The 20,295-nt window shown below is 31.8% G+C and overlaps 1 protein-coding gene and 1 long non-coding RNA gene across 3 annotated transcripts in view; one reads left to right on the top strand and one right to left on the bottom strand.

Annotated features, from left to right (window-relative positions):
- LOC117683972 (uncharacterized) overlaps positions 1 to 20,062 on the top strand; it is a 29,768-nt gene extending 9,706 nt beyond the window's left edge. The window contains exons 2-4 of the long non-coding RNA XR_010710261.1: positions 15,962 to 16,336; positions 17,648 to 17,787; positions 18,078 to 20,062. This is a non-coding gene — a long non-coding RNA (uncharacterized lncRNA). The remainder of the gene's footprint in view (positions 1 to 15,961; positions 16,337 to 17,647; positions 17,788 to 18,077) is intronic.
- On the bottom strand, positions 1,739 to 7,198 carry LOC136271976 (uncharacterized). 2 transcript variants are annotated; one of them, XM_066072611.1, is made up of 5 exons: positions 6,092 to 7,198; positions 4,397 to 5,965; positions 4,195 to 4,297; positions 2,542 to 3,477; positions 1,740 to 2,142 (listed from the first exon to the last, which is right to left on the bottom strand). In XM_066072611.1, exons 2-5 carry the CDS (start codon positions 4,856 to 4,858, stop codon positions 2,087 to 2,089), a joined length of 1,557 nt encoding a protein of 518 aa, XP_065928683.1. In that variant the 5' UTR covers positions 4,859 to 5,965; positions 6,092 to 7,198; the 3' UTR covers positions 1,740 to 2,086. The 2 variants fall into 2 exon arrangements, with proteins under 2 accessions (XP_065928682.1, XP_065928683.1); XM_066072610.1 differs by having other exon boundaries at positions 1,739 to 2,142; positions 4,195 to 5,965.
- Positions 20,063 to 20,295: the final 233 nt, after the last annotated feature.

Consider the following 20,295-nt stretch of genomic DNA (forward strand, 5'->3'; position numbering starts at 1 on the left):
GGCTTTTGTACACCAGATTTTCAAAAGCAGTTTAGTGGTATTTGTTTTATGTGCAACAGGTCTGAATAACTATTACATATAGTTAACACCAAAACTCTTTTTTCAATTTTTTTTTAAAAGATTGCAAAAATGAAATTAATAAAAAGCACCAGCCACTTTTGACATATAATTCATGTAGAATATTGGTTTGTTGAAAATATTAATTAGCATACAAAACATGTGCATCTATTGAATATAACGCTTATGTTAATCTTAAAATATACATTTTCAAGCATAGTACTTGTCTGGGTTTTGAATTTATGGTAAACAAAACACTTAAAACTTTCTAAATTTGCAAACGCAAAATTTGTTTTAATTACGATGGAAATAACATGAAGTGATTAATTAGTTTTTTTGTACACCAAATTTTCAAAAACACTTTAGTGGTATTTGTTTCTTTGTGCCACATACGTGCTTAATTATGACATTGAATTCCCCAAAACCAACTTTTCAGCTGGCAGATAGGAATTCAATAAAAAGCCCCCCCCCCCCCCCCCCCAAAAAAAAAAAACAAAACAAAGCAAATACAACTTAATTTAAATCATGTAGAATATCGTCCCGTCCATTTGAATCTATCTATCAACATACAAAACATATGCATCTACCAAATATATCAGTAATCTATCTCCTTATTGAAATGTCATTTCTTTGAAAAAGACAGAGTTGTTATTAACAGTCTAACTAGTTTGGGTTATCAAATAGCGTTGATTTTAATAAAAAATATTGACCCGGGTAAAACTTTGATCCCTTGTCCCTTTATTTGTGTAATCTTGTCATAATCTCTGCAAAATATGTCCAATAAACACAGGCTGTGAATGTTGTACTTTACAGACGTCGCCATAGCTTATTTCCTTTTCAATATAATAAATGAACAGTTGTCATTTCATCTTAGATGTTGTCAACAGTCGTTATCCTTTACAAAAGTTAGGTTGCTAACTTGCTACCCATTAAGCGGATTTTTTTTATGTGTTTTTAAAATAGATATCGTTACTACAACATTGTTCAGGAATTAGCTATAGGATGCATGAAAATATACATGTACATCATGTCTTAAATATCTAATATTTCCGAAATACTAAAATTACATCTCTTATAACTGCTAGTGGAAATAAATCGAAAATAAAAAGATGATTGCTTTTTTGGGGAGTTGATTTTAATCAACTCTACTATGCAGTGTCTGACTATCCAAGTTTTGTAATAATGCAAGATTATTTATATATTTTATCCGTGTTGTTTTTTTTAGGGGAAGATGGATAAAATGTTCTTGACTTGTGGTCTTGTGCTTTTCAAGCACACGTGTAACTTCGATGTAACAAACGCTCACGCTTTGTTGAATGTACATGTGTTTTTGCTACTGGATTGTGAAAAAAAAATGTTGTTTTAAAAGATATCAAGAGGATTTCCCAGAAGTTTGTTTTGAATTTACAACTTGTATCTAGATGTGCGCATTTATGGTAAGGATATATTAGTAAAGTTCATGCACTGATATAGAGGGGGTAGGGGGGTCTGGACCAACCCCCTTCCCTGTAAAATTTAAATTACATCATAAAATTACCTAAAAATATGCCTCGGACACCCCTGGCAAACTTAGCTAACAGTCTGTCAACCCCCCCCCCCCCCCCCCGTAATTTTTTTCTGGATCCGCGCATGAACTTTAATACTGAAGTGAAACCTGCAATACAAACGAGCTCTGCCGATTGGAAGGAAAACTGATAAATCATTAATAAAATCATAGTTGCACATGATGAAGCGTCGTCTATGCAAATTAAACGAGATGTCACTTTTTAACGATTATTACATATATTTACTGTAGTATTTCAAGTAACTCAACAGCTACACTTTTTATGAATTTTTTTCAAATCATTTGTGTTGGATCATAATAAAATCTAATATTGCGTTCATCATTAACCATGGTAAATGCTGATTCATTCTGGAAATAATATGTAAAACTGTATAACACAAATAAAAATATTTTAATGCCATTCAAACAATTACAATAATTGGTAAAGACTCAACATATGAATCATGCATGAAGATATATTCATCCTTAGACAGGTCCCCAACTCAACGATATGTCCTCATCAGGGCAGAGTGGCACATCATCTAGATAAGGAATTTTCTTTTGATAAAATATATCTCAAAAATTTTCCACATAATCACAAATATACGAGACTCAGTGTGTTTATATGCATATATATGTTTGGAAAATACCAAAGACAGTTAATGTTTTATATTATTCGAACAATTGCAATAATGTGTTTTTACAGGCTCGTATTGCTGGCAAGTTATTATTTTAATCATATTAATCTTTTTATTGTCTGATTAAGAGGTTGGGAATATTTTTCCAATAAAATGAAAATCTCAAAATCACAGCCAAATTTTGGACCATGACACAATTACATAGGAAAAATATTATATATCACTTTATTCAAAAATAGATATCATATATGTAAGTACAAGTTATATATACTTAATTAGTATTCATTATCGCTTCATACATACTTGTAAGAGCGTCCTGTCGGTCCATATACCTGTAGACGCCCACTATTCCACCCAAAAAGGATTTGATCCAAAGAGGATTGGTATTAACATCATAGCTCAAGCTCCATGGTCTGATTGAATCTGGATAACTTATCTTGAGATGTGACAGGAACTGACCGTCCTTGTCGATTATATGTATTTTATTTATCCTACCATCACACACTAGGATGTGTGACATTGGATCAGTGCATATTCCCTGTGATAATACTCCTGTTCCGGAAGGATGCCCTGTGTATGAGAAAAGATGTATTCCTCCAAATGTTGTCACTACTACCGCATTCTTACAGTCAGACACTACAATATCCTCATTATTGTTCTCCGTTATATAGTAAGGTTTCCTATACAGGTTCAGTCCCGCGCTGTCATGTTCTATTGTTTGTGTAGGTTGTCCAGTACGGCTGTACCGGGTTACTTTGCCCATTCCTCTATACTTTGTAACCTCCCTTTCAAACCCGACCAGAAGATCCCCGGTGGATGGGCACCAGTACACACACAATGGTATCCATGGAGAATCTGCTCTATCTATAAATGTGGTAATTGTTTTCATATTCTTTGACAGTATTTTAATGTTATATTTCATATCTACATAAATCAGTTCACTCTCACTGTTCACTGTGTGACGCCCAGTGCCTAGACCAGAACATGAATCTTTTAGATAATATAAAGTTTCACCTTTTATGTTTGTCAATATGAGATCGTTGTTATTACTTGCCCAAACCTGGTCTGGTGTCACACAAGAAATGTGTAAAGAAAGATAAGCCTTAGATATTTCAAGAGATTGAAATAGCTTAGGGGGAGATATCAGTTTCCAAAGATGATCATTTACTTTCCCTGAATTTTCTGTCGTTGAGGTTTCATTAGGCGGTTCTCTCACTTCAAGAGTTCCTTGATTCTGATCTACAAAAATATATGATTTAAAACCGTCATTTGTTGTTAGTTGCAAATAAATTTAATATAGTATATTTGATTATTAACAAAGGCTGTTAACCTTTTAGACTGATCAGATTTTTATGAGAATATTCATTCACATCATCTGAAAAAGTTAACTGCAAACCAACTTTAATTCGCGTGCTAGAAATCTTCGCAAGATTTAAGAGAACCTCGTCTTTGCGAATATGCATTTATCTCGCCGCGAACCATGCGTTTTACAAAAGAACTTTCGGAAAAGACATAAATATATTCAGTTTCATGGTTACAACTTTAATAAACAAAAAGTATATAAAACCATTTATAAACAACATGTACTTCCATAATCATATTTTTCAGCCATTAGAATAAAACATTGATAAGTACGTGATTAATCATCATCGTTAATTTGGTCGTAAGTCGTAACTTCTTTTGTAAAATGCTAGTCCTTAAATCATGACAAATGTGTCTGTTATATAATTTTCCAAATAATTAGAACTTTTGTAGAAAAATAAGTAGCCGTGAACCAGGGGTAATTTTTCTTTTTGGCGAAATAAAGTTGTCGCACATAAATGCAGTAGAAGAAATCCTTCACACAAATTTGAAAATACCAATCACCAGTGTAATAAAAAATAGTTAGAAATCTAAATAAATGATCATTTTCATAATGTATGTCAGAATGAATGGTAGTTACCCAAATGGACTTACATGTGAAACCAGTTTGTCGTGCTATATACATGTAGACACACACTGTGTTGTTCTCCTTTGATCCGACCCAGAGACGATGAGTGTTGATGTCATAAGCCAAGCTCTGTGGAAAGAAAATACCTGATGGTCTTATCAGTAGATGTGATAAGAACTGGCCATTCTTGTGAATTATTTGAACTGTGTACATACTTTTATCACATACCAGAATATGTGAAAGCGCGTCAGTGCAGATTCCACGGGGTCGTAGGACTATCCCTGATGGATGTCTTGTATAGGAGAAACGATGTCTTCCTTTACTGTCTGTCACTACTATTGAACCGTGTTCTTCGTATTGATCATTCAAAGACAACTTAAAATTAGACACCACGACATCCCCATTGTTGTTCTCTGTCAAAAAGATAGGTGTGTTGTACAGTTTTGACTTTTTGTTGCCGTGCTGTATTGTTTGTGTCAGTTGTCCGGTCTGGTTGTACCGGTTTACCTTGCCTTTCTTTGGAACAACAGAATAATGTTCTACGACTTTATAATCCCAAGTTAGAATTTCATTTCGTTTAATCCCAGTTAACATCACGATCAATAAATCTCCAGTGGAATGAGAATAGTACACACATTGCGGACTCCATGTATTGTGTGATGTTTCAATATAAGTGGTGATTGTCTTCATGTCCTTCGATATTTTACTTATGTTTGGTTTCTTATCTATGTAAATCACTTCACCCTCGCTGTTTACCGTGTGTAAACCTCGATCATTACTATTATATAAATCCTTCAAATGATGTCAAATTTCTCCTGATCTGTTTGTCAGCATAAGATTTTCATCATCATCACTGACCCAGACCCTGTCTGATATCACACAGGACATGTGATGACAACAATTAACACCTGTCACTGTGAGAGAGTGATGCAATTCAGTATCAGACATCTGTATCAGCAGATGTTCATTTCTTATACCTCGCTCTCCTCTCTCTTTAATTTGGATTCCATACAGTGACTCCATCACATCTTCCTTGTTAAATGCCTCTGTCATAGAAAGCTGGCTGGTGTGGAGTGTAAGATATATCTGGGGAAGTCTAGGTCTTTTTGTGACCAAGAGAAATCGTAGCGCACTATCTACTGACTGTTCTTGTCTGTGTTCATTTTTCTGAATGCAGATAATATGTCTGATCATTTCTATCTTCTGTTTTAAACATCTGTGTTTTAAATCATAGTAACAAAAACATTGCCCATGAGATCTTTTATCAAAAAGCCAATTAGATTTTTAAGTCTCTTGGCCTTCGCTAACATTTTTGATTGAAAGAGGGAGACATTTGTGAGGGTGGCGTTGAAGTCGGCTTTGATTTCTGACAGAAGAATAGGTCTGTAAAAAAGAGCATCGCTTCTGATTGTGTGAATTATTCCTCTGAATTGTTGTTGCTTTGTTTTGTATGCTGTTTCAATATATTGCTGCCTGTGTTTTCTATGCTTACTACTACGTTTTCTACATTGATAACAGACCGGGAGTTTACAACGTTTACAGAAGTTTTTATAAACATTGCCAGGATGTGTCACACAGATCTCTTTTGGAATATGGTTGAATTTCTCACGATATGTCATGACATTATGATCTATAGTTTTTAAGTTTTCTACATGTTTCACTTTGCAATGGGAACACAGATTACTTGGACACGATTCACAAAAGTACTCTCCATTCCCCAGACAAAAAAAACATTGATGTACTTTATATTGCGGTTTTGTAGCGTTCATGATGGACCTACGGTGTCAGAAATAAAACCTGTTTAAAAAAAATTGAGACAATTAGAACATTTTTCAAACTGATGTCAATATCATCATGTTTGAACATTTCCATTCAAAACAAAATTCTATTTGAATTAAGTTTTAACTTTTTTTATATAGTTACGTATTTAGGTGTGTCCAGGTAGCGTAGTGGACAATGCACTCGCTTTTCACCGCTGCGACCCGAGTTCGATCCCCGTGATCGACAGAGGTTGTAAGTGATAGGGTATGGCGGTCGCCCGCTTGGACACGTGGGTTCTCTCCGGGTACTCCGGCTTCTTCCCACACCAATGACCCTCTCGCGCTAACAAGTGCCAACGAGAGATATTAATATAAGTTGTAGAACTTGTTTATCAATCGTTGTAAAATAAATAAAGTGCAGTTCAGTTCAGTTCAGGTGTGTATGTGGGTAGGAAGGTGGGTGCGTGCTTGCATGCGTATGTCATGTTCATGCTTTTAAGACTCTTCAGTAGATTTCAGACAAAAAATACACATGTTAATTTGAAAAGCATTTAAGTCGAATTATCTACAAAATTAATGAAGAATTTGACCCCTATTTGTTTGCATGAAAAAAGGTGTTTATTCTGGCTACGCATTTTTGGTCAATACTTTGGAGTGTGTGAAGTTAAAGTTAAGTTAAAAAATAAATGATGCATGTTTACCGAGTATGTTGGCTGATGTAAAAGCAGGTACATTAAGAAATGAAGCTGGAAAAAACAATCAACAATTATCTATGCCATAACAATTCAAAATATTCAAACTTGATGGAACCATAATATAAAATATCTTGAAAATGTAGTATGATACATGTAGATCATGTATAAATAATTAACCATTTTCCCATTGGATATTCTTATGCTTCTAATCAAGTCACTTTTCTAACAGGGTGATTTTAAAGTTATCATATCATATGTTGAGCATCGCAGTTCTCAACAAGGTCGTAAACAATTTTATATATATTGGAAGCCTCTTGTTAGGCCAAAAAATTGTCCAGGGACCAAAGTCTAAACAATTTCAAAGAATCAACAATTTCTCAAAATGCTTGCAGATAAGTAAAATTGTGTATTAAACAACTTCAGATTTTGTGAATTTAAAATTTTGTATAATTAAATCCCCAATGTAACTTTACCCTACTTCTCAAGATTTTGCTCTTAACGAATTTGAATCTACACTTACAAATGTTCTTTTCACTAAAGTTACAGCTTTTTGAGACGATTGGTTTTTGCGAGAAAGATTTTTAAGGATTTTTCTCTATATATTTCTATGTAAACATCCCCCCCTCCCCATTGTGACTCCATCCTACCCCCAGTGACCATGGTTTGAACAAACCTGAATCTACCCAGTTCCTATCTGATGATACTTTCACAAAAGTTTCAGCTTTTCTGGCCAATCGGTTTGTGAAGAAGATTTTTGAAGATTTCTTTTATATATTCCTATATGCTTTTATATCAATGTATAAAAATTCAACCCGCATTGGGGCACCATTTTATCCTCGGTGATCATGATTTGAACAGACGTTGATACCATCTACTTGAAGATGCTTCCACACAAGGTTAAGCTTGTCTGGGTATTCGTTTTTTGAGAAGATTTCAAAAGATTTTCTTTCTTTATATTCCATATATATGTAAAAAAAGTTACCCCCAATTGTACACCCACCCTACCCTCAGGGATCATAATTTGAACAATCGTGAATCTACACTATTTGAGGATGCTTCAACATAAGTGTCAGCTTTACTGGCCAAATGGTTCCCGAGAACAAGATTTTTGAAAATATCTGAATTTTTTTTTATAATTTCTAATTATCTCTCTTTAAAAAGGACGGGTTTTAATTTTAATAAATTTGAATTTCCTTTACCCAATGGTGCTTTAGTAAACATTTGGTTAATTTCTGCCCAGTCGTTCTGGAGAAGATGTCGTTATTGTGAAAAGTTTACGGACAGACAGCTCAGGTGAGCTAAAAAGGTCACAATGTCCAATGATACGTAGAATGTACGATTTCAACATTATTTTTCTGAGGAAAGTTTCGAGGCTTTTATTTCTATAGTAAGACAGTGGCGACCAGTGTGAAGAACTATAACCATGTTATAAACCTCAAGATGAAGGATGGGCCACAACTAAATGAGTGTAGGGAGTATAAATCTAAAATAAGTAGCAAGTTAAGTGCATTATTATCCAGAAGCAATCAATTAATTTATTTCATACCGTTTCTCTGAGAGTCAATGAGCATTGATAAGTTTTTGGGTAGGAGTTTATATTTCATGAAAATAGCTGTCGGATGTTTTCTTTTAGTTTGTCAAGGAAATTGCAAATTTCTGCAATAGAGTATAAGTATGTCTGTAGATATTCAGACCTCGGCTTTTAAGGATTCATGAAACAATGCAAACTCGACATTTTAACACATACCTGAAATTAGGAATGAATGCAATTTTTTGTGATCTTGACAAGTGAATTTTGTTCAAAGATAACTGAAATCTCGTTTCATCTGTCCTCCTCTTTGTTCTTCAAAGATTAAAAGATTATTCACATGATGGCTTAATTTTCATATAGAAATACAACACAAAGGGATAACACAAAAGCGTAAGCAATATCTTTCAAAAAAGCAAAATTGTGCATTCTAAGATTTTTGAAAAGAGTTGTTATTCACCTACCTGGATAAAGTTCCTAATTGTTGCTCAGATAAAATATGTGGCTTGAAAATGCACAGGGTTTTAAAACAAGTAGACGAAAACCACACTAGGATTCAGATACTATGACAAGGCCTCACGTATAATGTGTGTGCCACAATGTTGCCTTAATCATAAAACGAAGGATTGTCAAATTAACATCTTTTTAAATCCATAGAAAGAAGGTTCTAGTAACATATTAAGGAAGTGATCTTTCAAATAAAAAGTGCACCAGTGTTAGTCAAATCAGTTAATTGTTTACGATTTCCGCATTTCCTTTACCATTAAACAACAACTACGGATATCTTTATTTCACTCATAGAATATTTAAAATTTAAAAAGGGTAAAGATTAGTAGAGAAGCGATAATAAACGAAATTGACTGTCATGGCAAGGAAATATAATATTTTTTAATAATGTTTGCTGAAAAGAAATACCAAAATTAAAACATTTAATGCGGACGCTCTCGAACTTTCTCATCAATTGCAAGTTTTTCTATTATTTGTAAACAAAACATAAGAAAGAGCTTTCTCCTATTGAAATGTTAATTTAAATTTTTTTTTCAACTGATTTATTTTCTTGAAGATTGGATTTCAACCTGAAAGAGTCACTTGTTATTTATCTCTCAATCATGACTTAATATTAATACCCGTGCCAATTAAATACAGTCCTCTGTAACATACGCTCTACGGCTGCATGATGATCAATAGGTCTCAAGTAGATCTACGTTACCTCCAGGGGAAAAATCATAATAATTTTTTCTAACCGTGTGTAATTCAAACAAAAACCAGCTAACACAAACTTTTTTTCAATTCAAATTTTATGAAACCCGAAAATCAATTTATTTAATGTTTTGAAATATACAATGCTCAATAGTTTTTAATATCTTAATTTTTTAACTGTAGAATATTTCAAACGACTTAACTTAGTCTTGTACTTGTCAATAAAGAAAAAGGAATGACATCAAAAAACTGTATGCAGAGTATTTTTAATTCTATGTTCTTTAGTCAACAAAATCTCCTGATTTTAACACATCATTATGAACTAAAATTTTATATTTTTGGCGAAGTTTTAATCTATTATTAGATGGCATATTGTTAATACTGAGCACAGGTCAATTTTTTTCGATTTAATGTTTTTAACAATTAAGATATGTTCTGATATTTTTTTTTCACACGGATACACAAAAATATAAGCAGTGAAAAAAGACGTTTCATGAGAAAATGCAATATTCAAAGGTTGTTACTACTGAATTTTAATCTAACATGCCATTTTTTATACAGATAATACTATAAGCAATGACACAGACTTTTTACAGCAAAATATTCAAAGGAAGCCAAATAAATAAATATTTCAACTTCATATCAAAATAAGCAAGTAAGCAAGATTTACTGATATAACATTTGTCAGATATAACTGATTTTATTGTTTCAACAGCAAACGTCATTATGGAAAAATAACATCATAGCATCATACAATCAAATCAATTATGACGCCATAATAGAGTTGGCACATCAAAGCATCATGATAGTCAGGAAGTCAGTGCCACGTATCTCCTTAATTGTTAATTCAGTTGAAAAATACAGTTTTGCGTTGCTTAGCCAGTGTAAATGAAATAATGATGTAAAAGTAAGCATGAGAATTTCTGCAATTGATTTTTTACGAAAATTGTTTCTGGTTGTTCTTTTTCACTCTTTCTTTGATTATTTTTCAATAATAACACTAACCCTCCTCTCAAGGAGTCATTGACCTTTAACCTACATCTATTATTGACATCAGTGCATGGTCCTCCATTAGAACTGTCAAATATCATGAACCTGTAAACAGAAAGTCAGATATCATGTACCTATAAACAGAAAGTCAGATATCATGTACCTGTAAACAGAAAGTCAGATACCATGTACCTGTAAACAGAAAGTCAGATACCATGTTACCATATCATGTATCCAAGAGAGTCAGACGGTAACTGCAAACAGAAAGTTAGATATCATGTACCTGTAAACAAAAAGTCAGATATAATGTACCTGAAAAACAAAAGTCAGATATCATCTACCTGTAAACAAAAATCAGATATCATCTATCTGTAAACAAAATGTCAGATATTATGTATCGTTAACAAGAAAGTCAGATATCATGTTATCATAGAAAGAAATTCAGATATCATCATGTATATCCAAGAGAGTCAGATAGCCTGCAACCTGACAGTCAGATAGTATGTACCTGAAACCAGACAAAAGTCGTCACCATATCTCTTTAACAAGAAAGTCGGATATTATATCTCTTAACCATAGAGTCTGATATCATGTATCAGTTTACCATAGAGTCAAAAGTAATGACTTGTTACCAGAAATATATCGTGTTATCAAGAGAGTCAGACAGAGTCTGACATTTTACATGAACCCACAGAGAACGATTACGTTACCTGTAATCACGGCCAGTTTCACTGACTTTGAAATAAAAGAAACAAAGCAATTGTAATCAAAACCACAAACTCTACCAAGATGCCCTTGTTTGGTTGATTTTGTAGATGACGAGACTAAAATTTCCAAAAAATATTGCCTATTATTTGACAATTCCACTTTACCTATTACTTTCGTATTAAGAGGGAATGTCATAAATCATCAAGCTTGGCTATGAAACTTGAAAAAAAAATTCCCCCGTTTTTCTATTCTAAATTGACCATCTTAATTGTACTAATCGGTTTTTTTGGATATGAATAATTTAAAGTCACCTTTATTAATGATTTCAGAATTTCCATGGAAACGGCTTATAATACCAAAATGAACTCATTTTCTATGATTTTCATGTATATTTTACTGGCATTTTCTACTGTTAAACACATTTCAATTGATGAGTAGATTAATGTTACATACACAAAGTTTCTAAACTAACATACTTTAGAAAAAATAGTTTTGGTTATTGGGTTGCTATGGTAACCAATATTTGAGACATTTTTTAAAATAACCAAATTCTAAAATAGCCTTTAACATAAAATTGAATATTTCAACTCTGCAACAAAATAGGCTAAAAATGTATGTTGCATACAAATGACCAAGAGCATCTTTATCAAAATCATAAATAAAATAGAGAAGCCTTTTTATAAAAATATCGGGAAAATTGTGTTAAAAAATCACATTTTTGCTTAATTTTCATTTTTTCAAATTTTGAATGAAAGAGCTAAATTCATTTGCAGAATGATCTATGTAGAGGATTAGTCATAATAGAAAGAAAATAACTTGCATTAAAAAAGACAATATAGCTGAAAAAGTCCTTAGCAACCAGTTTTACACCATAGCATCCCCCCCCCCTTTTTCAATAAAAATGCAAAAAATTGTTTTTTGTTGCATTCAAACTTTTTACAACAAAAAGAAACATGATAAATGATTTAATTGAAAAATAATTTCTCCCTAGCAACCATCTATTCAGTTGTATGCCTTAGCAACCAAATCAAATCCTTAAAAACTATATTAAGATCAATTCTATGTAAGAATCAAAATTCGGTGGCCATGCAGTGTCACGGATTTTCTTCATACTTAACAATTTGATACACTTTCATGAGTAAAAAAGCCTTACACCATTTGTTTGTTGCTATGTGGTCCCGTTGCCATGGTAACCAAGAGTAAAGATGTAAAAATGGCATTTTAATGCTTATTTGAGAGCATGTTGTGAGTAATGTGCAGATCTTGGGGATTCCGGGGTAGAATATATTATTAAAAATAGTGTCATTTTTCAAAAGAAAGAAAAACACTCGTGGAGAAACGCATTTTTTAGAGGGTTTCCATGGTTACTAAACCGAAATTTTAAAATTTGTTTTTTCCATTTAATTTGAATAAAAACTGCAAATCTTCGATTTTTTGGTAAACACTATTATGATTGTGCAATTAGGAATTTGAATATGAAAATTGAGAACCGTTGATATGGTAACAAGCTTAAAAAAAGTGAAGATGGGTTGATTCTGTTTTTTGAAAGATGTGCGTCAATGTTGTCACGACAAGAATTAAATGAACATATCTGAGATGATGGTTTGGTGTTAAAGTTAGTGTTACAAGTAATTCTTAAATACTGGGAAAAAGAGCACTCCATCTATAACATCATGAAAACACTTAAACCACATCAAAGAAAATACTGCATATCATTGATTTGTTGACAAGTGTCTTCTGCTACTGGAAGTTGACATGTACTATCTTTTGTGCACTTACTATTAAAGAGCTCATTCAAGGGAGATAATTCTATAGCACAATTTTGAAGAAAAATTGAGAAAGTTCATGCAGAGAATCACTGTCACCGTGGCCTCTGTCCAAAGGCTTCTCAATATTTCTTTTGATTTATATTGTTAAGGTGTGGCACTTTCTGGATATATTCTGTTTGATCAATTATGTTGTTGCAGATTTAAGAAAAATAGCATTGAAATTGGGGAAAATTGAGATTAAAAAATTCGTTATTATAATTGACACTGATAGAAAATTTAAAAAATATGGGAAAAATGGTGAAAATTAATAAATTGAGGCAAACAGTTGTATATCTATTGATTTTTTTATACTTTTCATTATGCAACATCTTAAATTTGAGAAAATTTCACATTTCACCAAATTTTAACCCCCCCTTTTTTTCCTATTGGTTATCATGGGAATGGAGCACAATATTGCAAAAAAAAAAAATGGTCTTATATATTAGCATTGTTTTACTTGACCCACAACTGGAGTAAAAATTGGTTTTTCAAAAAATGTAGTTTCAATTAATTTTAGGGATGAAGCTTGATGGTTCGTGACATTCCCTCTTAATATTTCTCCTTTTATGAGGGGATGGGGATAGTAATAAAATAAGATTTTTTTATCATGTTTCATGAAAATAAACATCATAGACCTGGGTTGTTTTAATCAGTGTAGAATAGCAATTGAATTTTTATTAACCTAAAGATGGTTGTGAACATTTTTATTGATTGTATCGATCTCCTTTGGAGAAGAGCTATATATAAAAAGAAAAGAAAATACCCAAAATACATGAGCTTTGTCCTTACTAAATAGTAGTTTATAAGTAAACAAAAACATCTCAAAGTGTGAGGTAGATCTGGTTATTAATTTGTTGACCATCAATGATAAATATAAGATACAGTTTAATTGTAATATCTTGAATACTGGTATCTCTAACAAAATGGATGGGTCGAAGTGATTTTAAGTCCAAAACACTTATTATTTAAGCATTTTACCTTCGCTATCTCGAAACGCGTTTAAAACAATTTTTGAACAGTCCCATCAAGTTCGAGATAACAAAGTTTGACTGGATTAAATAGAACAACGAAACACTTGTTCAAGAATTACAAAAGACTGATCACATCATTAATATTATTACTCCTTCTTATCTGAAAACGACACAATAATGTAAGTAGATCAAATTTGTATTTGTTTCCTTTTCGGCGAAAGTACAAATTATAAGCATCTATGATCTTTTATTATAAAATGGTTTCATAATTCTAATTGAATTAAAGTAGTATACATTAAGTAAAAGTTATGATGATTACTACGTTTTGAGAACTGTATCCAATCCTAGTTAATCATACAATGGAATAAGTTAAATATAACATATTAATATCCTCCAAAATGTAAACAGATTATATATAAAATATAATACATAATATCTATCGAGCAATAAGCTTTTACTGTTCCGTCACATTTTTAACTATATTTCCGTTGTTCTCGATAGCAAAATTTATAAGGAAGTATGATAGAGCGCTCTGGTTTTCTTTTATCATGTTGTTGGATATTTTCGGGGGGGGGGGGTTAATCACGATGGATATTTAACAAAATAATATCACTTTTAAAAAAAAATCTGAAATCCATTAGAGATGAAAGACTATCATGAACAAAGGAATCCAAAGAAACAGGCAAAAAGAATTGAGAAACTGACGAAAAGACTAACGTATATCCTTGTATAGCTTTATATTCCAAGTCTTTAGGTCGAGAGAGCTCGTTATGATCACAATGATGTACAATATGCATCTGTGGAGATTTGAGATTTCATATAAGGCATTCTTACCAACAATTCCAGCATGTTAGTAAAACACAATTGTCATAACGGTTTACAAAGACCCTGTGACTAAATCGAAATGATACTGACTCTGAACGTTTTTACACGTCATTCTTAGATTTTACATCTGACATTATTTGGCCAATTGACATTTACGTTTATTTCATCAAATTAAAAAAAAATATACTTCCTATATCTGATATAATTTGAAATTGTCATGTTTTACAGTATTAAAGCCCTTGTCAAAGTCTACCCCATCTACATAGATAAAATAATGCACACAAACAGTAACTCGATTGAATATAATCGGTTTTTAAAACGCCATGCACATAAAAACCCAAAACTGAATTGGTTGAACATATACATCAAGGAGGAAATAAAACAAAATTTATAGTCGTATTTACAGTATGCGCTGGTAGATGAAAATATTACCAGTAAGAGTACTTAGGACATAAAATGGAAATCAGCTTTTACTGTTAATTTTCTGCTCTTAAATTGCTGTGGAATGTTGGAATGGATCAGATGTTTCATGATGTTGTATTAATCTTCATGTTTCAGTTTCGTTATATATATTCACAAGGTATGTAAGAATGATGACTTCATGAAACGGTGATAAAAGAACACTTCAAAACTTTTTTATGCTAGTTTTAACTGTGTTTTCTGCTAGTTTGAAAAAAGTCGCAGACCTTTTTAAATGTTTTGAACTAAATCAACATTTAAAAAAAAGACTTATATCATAAGTGTGTAGGCATTACTTGGACAAATTTTAAATTTTGATATGTCACATAGATAAATTCTGATCGCCTATTGATATAATGATTTGGAAAAATGACAATTTTATTATTCACTTGACGATATTTAATATTTTATTTCAAAATGCTATCAAAGTGCCCTTTGAAATTATTTAGCATATTTTCTTTTGATTTATACATTATAGGTATTTCTTATGTAACTTTATCAAACGTTTCTAAACCTGCTGTTCGCTATGCATAATAAAATCAACAGTAAAAGACCACTTCTTTAAATGCATGTAACGATGTATGATACTAGTTAAGAGATTTCAATATAAAGGGATATAGTTTTATTACTAAATCCGATATCAACCGAAATTTAACCTTGTCTTCAAATGCCATTAGAAATGGCGTATGCTTTTTATTCGATTTTTTTAACTGTACTTATTTGTATTTATTTCGACATCTTAACACTAATACAAATTATTTGGTTTTTATTGAAAACAATATTGAATTCGTGATACTTTAGTTTTCCCTTTCCTGCATTAGAATATTAATGATTTATTTACTTCTTTAGGATATTTTGATTTATTTCTGGATCAAAGCAGCTACTCTATTGGTGAAATCAACATCACACTACGATGTTACAGTTTACAAAAGAATTGGGAATACATGACAATTCAAACTCGCAATCAAATGACCAATGACTTTGAAGCATTTGTGAGACTTAACACATCCGGTGTATATTTGGAGAGCAAGGGTACTTCTATTCATGGATTGTCCATTGACGGCCAATGTCCTATCACTGATGCATGCTATATTGAAGCTTTCATGAAGATGTATATAGATCAGTGCATAGATCATCCCGAATTATATCCCACATTTAGATGTCAGTTTTCGGACGGCAGTCGTTTATCGTTTACATCTGAGAAGAGTGTACGGTTGCAAAAAGGTTAAAGTATTTAAACGTCATTCAAAAGGCAATCGAAATCTAAATAAAATACTGGTTTACTATAATTATGATTATTATGGTGAATTGCAATGTTGACGATTTCTTATGTAGCGAGAATTAACGAGTCTTTATTGTGAAGAATTATGAATTTCGATGCAAAATTTATCGACTACATAGTCAGGATTTATCTCTTTTCCAAACACTGCGGTAATGTTTCCCTTTTATATGTCAAACATAGATCAGGATGGATTCAGACACACTAAATATTCGCAAATTCAGACCATCATATAGATACGAGGGTTATAGACGGGTATTTGCGATCAAACTTGAAGGCGCATGTAGTTCATCAAAGCCGACTATGCTCTGAGTAAAATCATTAACTCCCTCCCAGATACATGTATACTGATCGTATATTTTGTTCCTCACAGTTAAAACGTCCTTGCAAAGAAATAATTTGCCCCATTGTGTTTTGATTTCATTAAAAGAGATCAAGAGGTAAGAAATCAAGCAAGTTAAATTTGAATTTTATTACGGTAGCGTGTAGTATTGCAGATTCATTACAGTAATTTTATTTCTAGACCTTCATTTAAATGCTATTTCATTACACCTTCTGCATTTTAACTGTGGTGTCATTGTTGGAGATGAAATTTAACAGTGAAACTGAAGGGTTTTGATATTTGCATTTGTTCTATAACTGATTTGAATTTTGGCGAGTATAATTTTTTATGAGAAAAAGAAAAGTCCTCAAACGAAACCTATTATTCACAGATATTTAAAGTGTATTTTTCTGCCAATAATTTTTTTTCAAAAAGTGTCGTAACGATTATCAACTGGTTAAATAATGCATAAATGATCAAAGTGAGATTAGGGGTGTAATCAGAAACGGGACAAAATGTAGTTGACAGTCACGCATTGACACCGTATCATTAAAATCTATATTTTATTATCAGAAAAAAGTTTTAAAATCAGAAAATCGGGAATTAAGCTACAATGTTTCAATTTTCTGTTCTATATAATTTCCACTTTAACAGAATATGTAATAAAACATCGCAACTGATTACATAACAGATATCCTCTATATGTCATGTGCGTTCATTCAGAAAAAAGGAGATCCCTAATACGAGATATCTTTTTTCAAATATAGGAACGGATTTAGGCGGTACTGAAGATGTTTTAAAGACCCCCCCCCCGAAAAAAAAAATATATATTATGAAAATATAAATCAGATATGCTTGTGGAAATTTCGTATATGTTTCTTTATGTTAAGTTTTTCAGATCAGTTCGATAAAACAATACACTTTGTTTGAACAGGGAAATCACCAAAAACGATGCATATGCCTTCCATCATATCTCGTACGAAGATTGAAACGGAAGACTTTAGAGGATTTAGGCATATCTTGCAGTTACAATGCACAGGAGAAGTTGAAAGTATCAACGGTAAACCAAGCCAGGTAATTTAAATAATAGTAGTTTGTAAGCATCATTTTTTTTTTCGGAAGGGTGCTAGATGTTTTAGAAATACCGTCGGTGATTTGCATTAAATCTAAAATTGGTAAACGTGAATATTGAATAGTTTGGACTGATAAAATATATATGTGAATAATGATAATAAAAATTGAAACTGCACCAAGTTGTGAGGACAATGAAATATCTGTTTTTCCATTATTACATGCATAAATTTTATCGTTATAACCAGGAAATTGAAACAATTGTATTTTTATGCAACAACTTTTTTTATCAGAATATCCGATGGTGCAAAAAAGAATCTGGGAATTTCATAGTTATGGCATTACAGGATCATCCTTTTACAACTACTTTATCAAAAAGCAAAGATGGTTGCATCATAATGCAAAGATCCATGACATATTATTCAGTCGTGGGCAGTAGCGATGACCAAATTATGTGCGAATCTGGGTATCTAGAATCTAACACTATATGTGGAAATGGAAGCGCATACTCAACTTTACAAATTCCAACAAGCGATTTGGAACAACGTAAGGGCTGAAATTGTTTTTAAGACCTAATGGTAAAGTAATAAAGTATATTTGTTATAATACTAAAGTTTCAACATTTATGGCAAACTTTAAGACTTTACATGTAGGATATTCAGTAACCAGGTTCAAGGAAAAAATCTTAATGTTTGATGAGGTAAAATGAAAATTGGCGGTTTAATTATTAATGCATGTATGATATTATCAAGGGAGAACACAAGCATATTCACATATTCAAACAAACAATTGCTATGTTTAAGGAAGTAATTAATGTCTCATAATTATATCGTAATTGTAAGCCAATAAAATGATAATTGAAGCATAACCGTCGTACTCCGAAAATTATCATTTCGCTAATTTAGATTATTTTTCCGTAAAAGAATTTTCCGCAAACGTTTTTTTGTCAATACATGGGATGAATATGAGCGGAACAGGTAGCGCAGATGATAACTTTAATGTAGATACATATATTTGTAAAGTACTAACGGTTGATGTTATTGACATGACTACTTATATATATTATATTGTAGTTATATAAGCTTTATTTTTTTTTAAATCTGCAAAGTTTCATCAGCAAATAACTTACCAACAATAATAAATATATCATAAAAGTGGTGGCTAAGAGGTAATCAGATGCAGTAGAAAACAAATTTTTATACATTTTAATTACAGGTAAGTTATAGCCTGTTTTCTAATGGTCAATAAGTAAAAATATCTTATTTTGCTTACTAAAGACAAATAGCTATGATTTTCAGAAATTAAATTATATGTTTATATTTAAGAGTATTTCGTTTTGAGAAATATTCTATCTACAATAATTAAAGTTCCCTTGCAATTGAGTAGCCTTTCTTTGGTAAACGTTATTTAGGTTGCAAAAGCAAGCATTAATGTGTAAACATATATCAAACCAGATTAGCAATGAAATACATGAAGGTCTTCAGATTTCTCGCTGAATGATATCACCCTTATTCTTTAATTGAATAAATCCCATCAACCACTCGCCTTCCACAAAACTGCTGTTGAAAAGTCATATTTAACAGAGTTTTGTTTTCTCAACATAAAGGTAAGAACATTGCAATTATCCTTTCAAACTCTGAACTGCAGCTTTAATGGTTTTACCTTTTTTTTCAATTATCCATAAATTAATCATATCTATCTTTAAAATTTTAAAAGATATTTTGGGCCATGGACTATCATTAGGTAGCCATTAAAATTTAGTAGCTAATTGTAGGCTTTCCTATATCTTGATACAGAATTCTTCGCAAGGAGATTAAAATACTAAAATAGCCAAGACCATCCAGCCTTTTTTGTCTATTCTCAATCATTTATCATCTGATATGTCATTTCAAGTATCTTTTATATATACTTTTCAGATGGTTTGCTTGCTGGGTAATGATATTTCAAAATGCATAGTATTGAATCATTTCTAAAAACTTAAGATAAATTTAAAAGAGATGCTAATTTCCTTTTTTGTTATTTTCAGAAGTGTTTGTCGATCACTGAAGTTATACAAAAACTGAAGAATACGTTATAAGTGGTGAACAACTCTATGCATTTTTGTCAACAAAAGGTCCTGCTTTCACCATTTTATTCTTGACGAAGGTTTTATATTTTCGAAGAGTTTTTCATCAATTGTCGTTGACACTCTGATCAATGCTCATTATAAGTCAATACGCACAGGGATGATAAAATAAAGATTTTTTTAATTACAATGTCTATATATTTCATTATTTCATGAGTGTATGTTGTTCATGTAATACAAAGGAAAAAAAATGAAAATAAAAATGATTTAACTATTGATTTTTTTAATCTGACAAGGCATTTTCTTCTCACACAGATGAAAATAAAAGCAGCGGTAGAGACCATTTCACAGCAAATTATTCAAAACCAGCAAAAATAAGTCTCAACATTTAAGTAAGCAAAAGAACATGAATCTAAGAAAACGTTAGTAAGATTTAACTCCTTTAC

This window comes from Magallana gigas, chromosome 10, assembly GCF_963853765.1.
Source record: "Magallana gigas chromosome 10, xbMagGiga1.1, whole genome shotgun sequence".
Taxonomy (NCBI): domain Eukaryota; kingdom Metazoa; phylum Mollusca; class Bivalvia; order Ostreida; family Ostreidae; genus Magallana; species Magallana gigas.

Bases quoted from the DNA above. Each gene is read 5' to 3' on its own strand.
- LOC136271976 (XM_066072610.1), bottom strand. From the start codon at position 4,858: ATGAAGACAATCACCACTTATATTGAAACATCACACAATACATGGAGT. The intron at 3,478-4,194 runs GTAAGTCCATTT...ATATTTTTGTAG, and splicing joins ACGACAAACTGGTTTCACAT to ATCAGAATCAAGGAACTCTT. The intron at 2,143-2,541 runs GTATGTATGAAG...TTCCTTATCTAG, and splicing joins CCGACAGGACGCTCTTACAA to ATGATGTGCCACTCTGCCCT.